Genomic DNA, 13,008 nt, shown 5'->3' on the forward strand with positions numbered 1-13,008 from the left:
CCCCCATTAGTTAACACGCAGCCAAAAACCAGTTTTGAAACAATTAAGAGTTTTCCCACACTGACCTAACATCTTGTTTGCCTTCACAGTGGAAAATTCCCACCTGTGCGCGCATCTTGTCTGTAAACTATAAATCGCCTCTAACAGTTTTATTCGGGGCCACTGAGTTTGCTCAGAGTGCCCAGCATGCTGAATAAATTTTGAGATGGACAGTGACTCTGTGTCTTTGGGAACAGCTCCACAAGGGGTCACAAACTCCTCAACACAGAATGCTTGCCCTTTACAATATAAGCAAACAGAGAACTCAGGAAAGGGATCTGAAAGTCACTGAAGTTCTCTAAAAACTTCAGCAGCAACCAAAAAAGCCAATAAAATGTTGAGTGTCATAAGAAGCTAATTGAACACAAAATGGAGAACATCTTTATTCCATTATACTAATCCACTGTGCGCCCACATCTCGAATATGGTGCACTGTTATAGTTTCAAAAGAATGTAGTTGCAATAGAAAAGGTATAACGGCAACTAAAATGATCAAAGGGATGCTGCAGTTACCATACCAGGAGACACTACGAAGTCTAGGTCTCTTCAGTTTGGAATGGAGAATGTTGACAGAAATCTGATGCGATAGAAATCTATAAAATCATGAAGGATGTGGACCATGTAACAGGGAACTGTTGTTCACCAGTCCCAGAATACTAGGACTAGGAGGCACCAACTAAAATGAATAGATGATAGGTTTAGAAGTAAACAAGAAAAAGTACTTTTTTTTATGCAATCCATAGCTAACTTGTGGAATTCATTGCCACAGGAAGTGGTAGAAGCAAATAGCATAGACTGGTTCAAAAACTAGATAGGCAAACTCATGGACTATAGATTTATTAATGGCTGTTGAACAGAATAGTTAGCGATGCTTCCTCTAGCATCTCTGGATGCCAGTGAGGGTAATGCTGGATGCCAGTGAGGGTAATGAACAGGGGATTCAATATGTAGTGAGGTCAGGCCAGAATCCTGGACCCAGCTGGTCCCAATCAGTATCTGGTCCCAAACAAGTAGCACCCTGGTGTCAGGTGGGCTGAGTGACACAATTAAGGCAACCAGTCCAGTGAAGGCACAGGCAACAAGCCCTACCCGTTCCAACCCCTAAAAGCCAGGCCCAGCCTGCTGTCTCCTTGTCTGGGCAAAGATGAAAGTTCCAGCTCCTGACTTTGTGTACCTTCCTCCTAATGTTCTGGTTTTGAATCCTGGCTGAGTCTAGCTTCTGACTCCAGTAAGACTCTTGGCATCTCCTAATTCTGGTTTGACCTTCGAGTCCGGCTTTTGGCTTCTGAACCCAGTTGAACCTTGTCTAGCCTTGTCTCCAGTTTCAGCTTCTGACCTTAGCTAAGGCTTCTGAATCCAGTTCCAACACCATATCCCTCCAAATCACAGACCCCTGGGGAATTATTTGGAACTACACCTGTGCTTTGGGTAACTAACTCCTACATAAGACCACCCGCATCCCAGTGCTTAACACTAGATTGATGCAGTTCAGTGCTCTCTCACTAAAACATCCACTCCTGCTGTTGTTGGGGACTGAATATTGGACTAGCTGCATCATTGATCTGACCCAATATAGCACTTTTGATGGTCTTATGTTCTTAAATAGAACAGACAAGAACATACAGTACTAATCCTGTCACTGAGAGACAGCCCTATTAAAAATGAAAAGATAAAATGAATTTGACTTCCTTTCCAGTTTGTACGTTATGTCCAATATTAGTTTAACAGAACATTACAGCTGTTCAGAATAAAGCATACATACATGAAAAAACCTACTGCATCCCTAATACAAGGGTTTACAGGTACATTCCAGAAGATTCTTCAAAAGCAGCAGCAAAACCCCCATCAGACCTTGCAGAATACTAAAAGGGGTTAATTCATAAGTGCTCTTACTTAAGGAGAACATACTCAGTCATGTTTTCCACATTACATTTTGACCTGGACCCACTGCTATTAATTCTTCATCCTGAAGCTTGGAGAGGACAGTGGCAAAAATAACTTAAGTTAATCATTCAGCCAGGAAAAAAGAAAAGGACTTAAAGTAAGATTATAGAAAGCAGAATATTAGAAAATGGGTCCTATGTCAAAGTTAAGTGCTATTACCACATAAAGAAATGCACCACTTTCTCCAGTGACACCAAGTTATAGGTCCAAAATAATGCCAGTGAAACTGATACACCATATGAAGTTGAATCTCTTCTTTGCAAGCTTTTTAGTTAATGTCAGTATAAAATACATTTTAGATAGTTAAAAAAATTGTAAAGATCTTTTTATAAACAGATCCTACTTCAAACTATTTGATTTAGTACAAATATTAGGAAAATGTTATAATATACTTCAACCCTTAATCATAGTTGAAGTGCAACCACGTAAATTACAAATGCTGAAGCCTTAGCTGGAATAAACTGATGCAATCCCCCCCCGCCTTCAGTGACACAATACTGATTTACAACACTGACTTTAAGCCACATGGAACAGAAACTGAAAATAAAAAAATATCATTTTTTTGTATTCCACCCTTGATGCCCTCGCTACTGTAGAATTTCATCCTCTGATAAATAGGTTAATTTAATTTGCCTTGACTTATATTTAGAAATAAAATGAGATTTATCAGCATCAATATTTTATAATTCAATCACCTCAGCCCTCACTACAGGCTGTAGTCAACTACATCATCATCAACATGAATACTTACTGGGCTTTGACAGCTAAGAACCTCTAGGATGCTGTTGAGTAATTCAACACAGTACTTCTTCTCATGGACATGAGCCTGTTGCTCTTCCTTTTGTTCCAGTAATTCCTTCAGTTCTTTTGTAATCACTGGAAGCAAAATGTCTCTGCATTCTGAAAGTAAAATATTTATTTATTAAGAAAAATATGAAAAAATCAGATGTTATTGACAAACAAATCCTTCTTGAAATAGTGAAGTAAAACGTTTTTTCAGCTTTAATACTTGAACCTCTTTTACCTTGGCATTCTCCATTTCCCTTTCATGCCTCAAAGATTCTCTAACTTCTGATAGCCAGATGTCTCACCAATCCACTTCACATAAAAATGACAAAGTCAAGATAAAATGCTAGATTGTATTCAGCTAAATTCTGAAGGCTATTTGCTGCTGCGGACATTATTGTTGGTGAAAACTTGTTGACTTCCTGTACATACTGCAGAGCATTCTATAAATTTCTGAAGTGACATGTGGGTTTTTCTCTCCACATGCTTTGTTTCTTCCTTTGGAAGAATAATTTTGAAGAGTTCACATTTGCACATATAGTAAAATATTGTTTAAAAATGAAGTGGATTTCATTTTATAATTTTATACCATGAATTACTTAGTGCAAATGCTTCAAAAAGAGAGCCCACCAGGACAAGGAAACAACAGTGCATGTAATGAGAAAGGTCATATTGGCAGCTGGGCCAACATTTGCCCCTTTTTTTTTTAAATATATTCTCTGGAAACATGGGTTGAAACAGTACTGTATGTTAATTTAAAATAAGCTATTTAAGGACAATGGTTCAGGGACTAAGGATGAAGGATAAGATTGCCAGAACTGCTTTTGAACATTTAAAGATCCAAAATATTAAGTATTACTTCATTATGGAGTATATACAAGTAAGCAAGTAGGATATATAGAAACAGTGAGAATGCAGCTGAGGAGAAGCCACTTAACAGAGGTTTCTTCTTACATGCAGGAAAATAAAATACTGTTATATATTTCAGCTGTATGCAGCATCTTTAGAGGATCCATCTTAAAACAAAAACACTAGCAGATGTCCCAAACTGATGGACACTTTTTAACACAACCCCAGTATGAAGTTTTGGCCCGCTTGTTTGATTTCTCAAATGTAAGAATGGGAAAGGATGGGGAGGCAGAGAAGGGGATAAACTATGTTTATTCATAATACTTAACCATCTTTCACTCAAAACAGATGTAATTTCTACTTTGAAATTAGCCTAATGCTATCTGAAAACCATATAATATAGTTATATGTTTCTGTCGGGCAATCATTTGCCTTCAGAAAACTGCTCCAACTATTCTATATATGTAGGTCAGTCTTCCAGGATGACATCAGAAGCTCCAGTTGTTGCAAAAGAGTAGCCATTTTGGGTTCTAACAGATATCAAGTATTCACAATTAAAGTGAATTCTACAGGTGGACTTAATGCATGCCCCACTCATAGTATCCCATCCTCCTTACCAGTTGTTATATTTGTCCAAGACATTTATAGATATGTTAGAAATGGAATATTGTTAGAAATGCACAGCCTGCATCTTACTCTTGATAAGAAGGGACTCTTTAGCCTGGAAAAGCGTAGGCTCAGGGGTGATCTGATGGCCACCTATAAGTTTATCAGGGGTGACCACCAGGATCTGGGGGAATGTTTGTTCACCAGAGCGCCCCAAGGAATGATGAGGTCAAACGGTCACAAACTCCTGCAAGACCGTTTCAGGCTGGACATAAGGAAGAATTTCTTTGCTGTCCAAGTCCCCAAGGTCTGGAACGGTCTGCCAGCGGAGGTGGTTCAAGCACCTACATTGAACACCTTCAAGAGTAAATTGGATGCTTATCTTGCTGGGATCCTATGACCCCAGCTGACTTCCTGCCCTATGGGCAGGGGGCTGGACTCGATGATCTCCCGAGGTCCCTTCCAGCCCTGATGTCTATGAAATCTATGAAATCCACACCTGCACCCCATAAGTGAGGGAGTAGTGTGGTATGGGAACATTCTGAGGTGGTAGATGATCCCAAATATATGTTAACTACCTGCACTGCCAATGTAAGACCAGCTGGGGCAAGGAGCTAAAACACTTCAGCACCCTAGGGATCCTGATGCATCTTAGGAAAGCACCACCCCTTTGTCCTTGCTTCTCCTCAGCCTGGCACCAGTGGGAACGTGCCCAAAAAGAAGTCCCCCTCTTGCTCCAAAGCCCCCATCCCCTAGAAGCAGAAGCAGGCCACCCTGGAACAGTGGGGCAAAGATGGACAGAAAGCAGGGGCATCTTGCAAAGGTGAGCGAGATCACCCAGAGCAACAGGGAGATGCTTGCTGTGGATGGCCAGCCTGTTTCACTAGTTGAGCAGCCAGGGTTCAGACAGCTCATGGTGCTCATGGCCCCATCCTACCAAGTGCCTGCATGCACCACCTTCAGCAGGATGGTGTTGCCCTCCCTGCATGAGGCATGCAGGGCATACTTGAGGGAGGAGGTGCACAAGGCAGGTCCGCAGGTGGCCTTGCACTTCACCTTGGACATCTGGAGCAGCCGGGGTGGAAATCATGCATACCTCATCCTCACTAGGCACTGGTGCCATCAGTTAGGCTGTCGGTGGGCTCTCCTTCAAGTCGAGGTGATAGATGAGTCCCACATAGCAAGGGAAATCATGGGGGCCATGAACTGCTTGGTGCCAGGGTGGCTTGTCCAGCAGGGTGAGCTCACCCGGGGATTCATGGTCACTGACAACAGTGCCAACATGGTCAAGGTGGCCTGTGATGCCAACTTTGTTGGCATCTGCTGTGTGGCACACAAGTTCCACTTCATAGTTAGGGACACGTTGGAGGGGGACAGGGCTGCCAGTGATGGTGCCATCACAACCGGCCAGCTCATTTTGAAATACAGGAAGATGGTGGGCTACTTCCACTGGAGCATCAAGGAGCAAAAGATGCTGCAGGACAAACAGGCAGAGCTGAGCATCCCATAACACAAAATCATCCAGGATGTGGAGACCCAGTGGAACTCCTCATACCTCATGCTGGAAAGGCTGGTGGAGCAACAGAAGGCCGTCCATGAGAAGGCTTTCATCAGGGAGATTGGAATCTGCTTAACAAAACAGAGTGGGATAGCATCTCCCAGATCTTGGTGGTCCTCAAGCCATTCCTTGAGATCACAAAGACTGTCAGTGCTGCAAATGCACTCCTTAGACAGATGATCCCCATGATGAGAGAAGTTGAGAACCAAATGGAGATGTTCCTGGCTGGGGCAAGCTGCTGTCACCAGAAGTATAGGCACTGGTGAAGTGGCTGAGGGAGGGCATCAAGAGATGGCTGGATCCATTGCAGTCCATGTGCTGGTGGCCGTGTATGACCCAAGGGTGAAGGGGAGTGTGTGCACCAGCAAAATCCTGGATCACTGGACGGAGATGCTGGTGAACAGAGTTTGGGAGGAAGAAGGGCGCAGGCAGTGGGACATGAAAGAGGGGGATCCACTTTCCTGTGCCAGCACTCCCAGCAGCAGCCAGTCTCCTCCACAATAGCCACTGCCAATGTGGGCCAAGGACATGACTTCAATGGTGGGGTCCAGAGGCACCAGACCCCAGCCTTGGGCAGGTAGTGTGGAGGCCTTGGTGGCTACTTATTTTGGTGAAGACGTGGAGCCACTGGACTGCAACCCCTTGGCCTACTGGGCCACCCACAGCCAGGTATGGCAGGATCTGGCCACAGTTGCCCAAGAACACCTGTCCTGTCCACTGACCAGTGTTCCAAGAGACAGGGTGTTCAGCATTGCTGGGGATGTTGTGACACCCCACTGCACCTCCTTGGATCCTGGTTTGGTGGAGCAGCTGGTGTTCCCCAAGGTGAACCTCCCACTGCTGGGGCTCCCTGAGCTTCATGTGCAGACAGAGTACCACCCTCCTCACTCCATCCTCACCTATTTTATTTTTTTTTAAAACCATTTAACGCCCTGCTATCAGAGCTGGAGATGACACTCACTACATCACCAGCCTGATGAGCTCCCATGCCAGGACAAACTTGGAGGTATGGGCTGTGGTTATGAGGAAGGAGGAGGCCCCACATCCTGGCCATGACCTTAAAGTACTCTGCCAGGGTTGGGAGGCCTGGTGGGACTGCCAATGGCACAGCAGCCCCCAAGAAATGCAAGGACAACAAACCTCCCTGGTGAAAGGCAGGTAGGAGGCATCTTATAACCTCCAGCCACTACATACACTCACAGTCCTGGATAGGGAAAGCCCAGACCTGTAATATTTTTGAGAGGCCTGAGGCCTACAGTGGAGCTGTGAGGTCCAGGTGAGCTTAACTGCCTGGGATCCCATCTGTGAGGCATGGGCTTCTGGGTTTAAAACCCTTCATCAGGCTGAGGAAGCATATGCAGTTTCTGTGCGTGCTTTTCACAGACAGGCCTAGGAACTTCACTTCATCAACCTCCTAGATACAGAAACTCATGGACTCGATATAGACATTGGATTTATGACACACTACAACCTACCTGACATTTGACTCTCTAGGTGATAGGTGGTACCTCTCCACTCTTACCTGCTACATCCCTCTTCCATTCCCCCTCCCCCCCACCGGCCTCTCTCACCCCCTGATGCCTCAGTTTAATTTTCACTCACTTGGTTCTTGCCTGCATTACACACCAGCCTCTGGCTTCTTTACTATTCCTTCCATTCAGGAAGAGCACATGTAGCAACTGCAAATGCTTCCTCATCCTGACAAAGGGTTTTTAAACTCAAAAGCTTGCAAAGAAGAATTTATCCAATTTGTCTAATAAAAGATATCAGATTGTCTCTTAGAACCTTGTCTGCACTATGTCCTTAGACCAACACAGCTACAACCTACACTCTTTAAACACACACAACATGAGTTTTGCTTTAAGCAATTTGAGGTGCAGTTTCCCAGAAATCCCTGTACCTATCTCCTTGAACCTTGGCAGGATTAATGGCCTCAGAAGGCCTGCAAATTTCATCAAAATCAGGCAAGAAATTACAAGGCTATAGGCAGTTTTGTGATTCCCCATTATAGCCAAAACACCAAAACAACGTCAAAATTCCAAAACAGTTTTCAAACAGTTTCGGTTGAAATGAAATGGGACAGTGATCTGAAACACCAAAATGAATCACTATCCCTCCAAAATGCTGAATCCAAACTGAAACAAAACACAGCCATTTTGCACAGCCCTATTGGATATTATAACAAGGTAGTCATTCTCCTAATAATTTTGTTTAGGTGTATTTGAAAAGTCCTTTGCACAGCAGTAGAAAATGTTGAAAATCATAACTTTGCACAGCTTCATCCTTATTGCAACTTTTGTTTTGGCCAGGAAGTAGATCTCAACACTTCCTTGCTTCTAGTCTTTTTTCCTACAGTGAGTGGCGTTATAGTATGAAAGCAAAGAGGCCCAAGATGTTGGCTTGGAAATGGCATTTAAAGGTTTGCTTTTTGGGGAATTGGCTTATAGGTATAGATATATGCATTATAAGGTTCAAGATGGCAGCAGGAATTAATTGATTTCTAAGGAGCTTGGGTCTCACACACAGAGTTCCATATAGCCTTGGAGGCAGACAGGCTGTCTAGCACAACAAGGCCAACAGATACACACACAGCCTAAGAATTGAGGGGACATGCCATAACACAAGATCACAGCCTTCAAGGCAGACAGGCTGTCTAACACAACAAGGACACAAGGTCTGGGAAAACAAGGCTAGGAACCAAGGAAGCATGTACCATAGTGCTCATAACACAAGGTAAGTGACACCAGCTACAAAGCCTCAGAGCAGTGGGGCAGGGGCTGAATCCTGGTTTTGGGGGAACAGACCAAATTAGAAGAAGGCCTGGAAGACTATGTGGATGTGTGACCATAGAGAGACAACCAACCCAGAGATGGTCACAGATCAAGAGTCATCAGGAGTCATTAAGAGGGAAGAAGAATACAAAAGCAGAGACTTTGGAATAAAGCATTCCTCCTTCTCTTCCTTTCAGTCCCTCCCTCTCCTCCTTCTCTTCCTTTCTGCCCCTTTCTGTCCCTTGACCTGGGTCCCTCCTCCTTCTCCTCCCCAAGAGGGGTCCCCATCCCTGTCCCTGTCCCCTAGGAAGGGTCCCCAAGGCCACCATGGACCAAGGGCATATGACCAGCCCATCTCATGCACCCCAATTGGAGGGGTATGTGGGCCTCAGTATCCCACCTGCAAGTCATTTGACTTGCTAGTAACATGCATCAGTGAGCCACCTTCACCATCAACAAAATGACAATGAAAAGTTTGAATTTTGCCTTAATTTTTCATTGACCATCCCAGGTTCCAACTAAAGTACAACACGCAAGTCAGGGATAGTATGTTCTTTATATGATCCATAAGTTACAAAAAGAAGTCAAAGCCTCTCTCATGGTATTGCAGAACCAACATGCAAAATACAAGTGATAAACAGTAAAACTTACTGTACAGGTTTCTCTGGATTTATACGGTACATGCGTGGCTGGAAAAATGGTGCATAAATTGAACTTGCATAAAGCAAATCCACTTTACAGTGTAACAAATAGGCATAGAATCCCATGGTGGTGAAGGAGGGAGGGAGGGAGAGAGTGAGGCTGGGAAGGGGTGGGGGGAGGGGTACCACTCCAGGGGCTGCACAAGGCAGCAAACCAGAGGAAACAGAGCTGCACTCACCCCAGCCCATGCTGGAGCAGCCGACTTCAGTTGCCTGTAGCAGCTGGGCTGCACCATGCCCATAAATCCCTGGGGCTCTTCTGGTCCCCACTTACCCCAGCCCATGCTGGAGCGGACCTGGGAGCAGCCGACATCAGCTGCCTCTACCAGGGCATGGTACAGCTGGTGCTGGCCGCTCCAGAGGCTGCTGCAGGTGGGGCTCAGGTGAGTAGGGCCATAGCTCTTTCCCTCCCCCCAGAGACTTACCTGCTTGAGCGGGGGGAGGGGAGGGGAGGGGCATCTATGCTGAATGAATAAGAGTGAATTTACCTCACATATAATGAATTATGGGTCTAAATATGCTTATCGCATAAGAGTGAATTTGCATATAAAGAGCTGCATAAATCGAGGGAAACCTGTAGTCAGAATTCTGTCATCATTGCATACACAATACAACTGCTGCCAATTTCAAGTAAACTTTGTCTACATTAAAACTCAATATCTTAATTATGTCTTATAATAATAATGATATTCTGTTATTTTGTACTGATCATAACAATAAAATCTGTGTAAGCATCCTGTAACACTATTCATATGTACATACACACATACATACACAATAACAATTCATATATATAATTATACATATATATATACACAAACATATATATATAAAATATACATACACATATAATATATAATATAGTATATAGTATATACATATAGTATATACACAGATATACATACACCACTTACATATACTATATGTATATACTACATACAATATTATGTGTGTGTGTGTATAATTATATATATGAACTGCTATAGTGTATGCAATTGCAAGTGTATATACACATACATAAATCTAAGCATGTAAAGCCCTGATTTAACTAATATACAATCATAAATAATTATACAACACTGTGGCCTGTGTTTATCAACCTATTTGAGCCAACTGCATATATATGATTCTCATAAGATTTTCCCTGAAGTTTTCCATACATATAAGCATATTGAATAAGCTGTTTTCTGGTCTTAAAAATATAAAATGACTTATACAAATAGTCTATTGCATCAAATAAAAATAGTTTAGTTGGAAAAAAAAACAAACCAAAACAATCGAGTAATTGCTTTGCAACTGCTAGAGTAGCTTACTACATCTCGTTGACCTTCACTAACTCTTCTTGTTTTCTCAGACATCTAAACTTTCCTTTGCTCTATCAAAATGAGTACTGAACATTATGCACAGAGAGAAATGTCATACCTGCCAGAGGGGGAATTTTTTTAATCACTATTTACTGCCCCAAAGAATAAAATACATCTCACCATTTCAAGTCTCCCCAGCGCTGCCTGAAACCTAGACGCTATAAAAATTCTCTTCAAGTATCTTGTAAGTGAGAGGATGTAATTGGATAGTAAATCCCAATAAAAAATATACTTACAAAACTTTATTTCAAAAATATATCAAGAGAGCAAACCAAGCAAAAGCTTTGCACTGGGGAAACTTTATACTTTAGCTAAAATATAGTTTAGGTTCAGATTCACAAAGAAAAAACTCAAGACTTCAGGCTATGTACTAAATTGTGCATGTTAATGATGAAATTTCATTTAGCAAGTGACAACTACATAGAGATAGAATCACTTATTTACTGTATTTACCTGTGTAACTAATAGTGGGAATGTACGTAGAAGTTTATGAGCTGCTCCTTTACTCTGTTTCTATAACCATGGGTGAGTAAAAGACAACATCACAAAGATCTTCTTGCCTGCAGTCTAGCCACATACCTTAGCACCCTTGTGCCCCAGCCAACCCCTCTGCCACCTGATGCCAACACCCAGAACCCAGGCTGCTCTACCCCAGCTCAAACTGCCGTGATCCGAAGAGCATGTAAAGATGCTGCACCTGGGAACAGCTTAAACCAACACAAACTGCGCCAGAGTTTATCAAGTCACCCTAATGGAATGTATAGATGTACCCACTATGCTTGATATTAGTCCAAAGCCAAAAGGCTCAAAATTTACCATATAGATAACTGGGTTGAACCTCAGTAGTCAACATCATTTCAAGACATGGTGACCCTACAGCTCAGTATGTGTGCACACTTCAGATATCCCCCACAAAGGATAATTGTGCTAATTAGCCCCCTACCCACTCATGACTGGAACTGGGTGTTCTTGTCATGACTCCTGGGATCCTCCAAAATGTATATGCAGATGGGGTGCAGGGCAACCTGGTCTGGCTCCATCTCATGAAGGGTAGCACCATACTACTCATATGTAACAGGCTGAGAGAGAGCAAGAGGGATTTCAGGTGAACTAGTTGGCCCTCTGCCCTACACCCTCCACCCTTTCTCCCAGCCCAATTTGATGATGTTTGCCAGACACTTAAGACTGGTGAAGAAACAGAACTCATTAGAAATGGGGAAAAAAATGGCATAGCTCAACTGTGGGAGTGAAGTAGTAAAAATGTATTCAATATAGTGGCTCGCCATGATTTCAAAAAGTCAGTGTTGAGAGGGTCTGTGTGCAATAGGCACTATCATGTATCTTATTCAGATGGGCTGCACTAACCTATTCTTGTGATAGGCTCTAATCAGCATGTTTGCCTATTATGGGCCACGTGTTTCGTAATCACACTTAGTGTTGGCTGCATTTAATCAACTTCATATTTGATTTCCATTACTGAGCACATGCTACTTTTGACAGCAGTTTAACTATAGACAATGTATTTAATTTGATTTCTTTATATACAAATATAAGATGAGGGGCCTGGCTGGCTGGTATCCTGACTGAGGAAGAAACCTCATCTTGTTTTAAAGTAAATGCAATATTTGTCATATGGCCTCTGAGTCATATCCTGCTGAGTTAACTTTAGCAGAAGCTGTGATGGATATGAATCAAACTAACAACTAAACCCACATTAGTTTAATTAAGATTAAGCTTGCTTACTCCTCATCTTGTCCCAAGTCAAAATGTTCAATTTTGCCCCAAAATGCAAGTCAAGCCATCTTACTTTCAAAGTATATGTTCCTTCAGCTATAGCTACTCTTCACTAGAAAGTTATTCCAACCAAAACAAACCTCTCATATGTGATAGAAACATTTAGTGTTTTTATGGAGTTAAATAAGCAATGGGCTAGTACTTAATTTCTGACTATCACTACATGTAGAGCAAGGAAAGACGTGCAATGTAGAAAATTATTATTTCACAAGCAACAGTTTGGTAATCTGGTATGGAAAAGGAATGAGAAGCAGGAAAACCAGAGAAGAGATGATTACAGTAAACAGGAAAGAGATAAGATACAGAGGGTATTTCTAGATGTACACCAACAAAGATTTTTGGGGTTGATACTGATAGCTGATTTTTAAGGAGGTCTAGCAGCCAATACGGATCCAATTTCCAATATCAGCCCAGCAGCTTGAAGAGCAGTGTCCAGCTGGTAAGTTTGTTGTAGTGGAAGGGAGGGGAGAGGGAAGGAGCGTTGGGGAGGGCAGTTTTAGACCCATGCAGTGAGCAAGGGATTGGGGCTGGGGTGGTGCAGAGGATGGGGCAGGTGCTGCCCAGGTGGGGTGGTGCAGGGTGCAGGACAGAGCCAC

At 42.9% G+C, this 13,008-nt stretch overlaps 1 protein-coding gene across 1 annotated transcript in view; it reads right to left on the reverse strand.

Annotated features, from left to right (window-relative positions):
- Nucleotides 1-13,008, reverse strand: part of DOCK2 (dedicator of cytokinesis 2) — a 519,632-nt gene that overhangs the window by 369,602 nt on the left and 137,022 nt on the right. The window contains exon 26 of the mRNA XM_019534715.1: nt 2,735-2,883. Within this exon, the coding sequence (XP_019390260.1) occupies nt 2,735-2,883 (149 nt within the window). The remainder of the gene's footprint in view (nt 1-2,734; nt 2,884-13,008) is intronic.

Source organism: Crocodylus porosus, unplaced genomic scaffold (genome assembly GCF_001723895.1).
Source record: "Crocodylus porosus isolate Cpor-Errol unplaced genomic scaffold, CroPor_comp1, whole genome shotgun sequence".
NCBI lineage: Eukaryota > Metazoa > Chordata > Crocodylia > Crocodylidae > Crocodylus > Crocodylus porosus.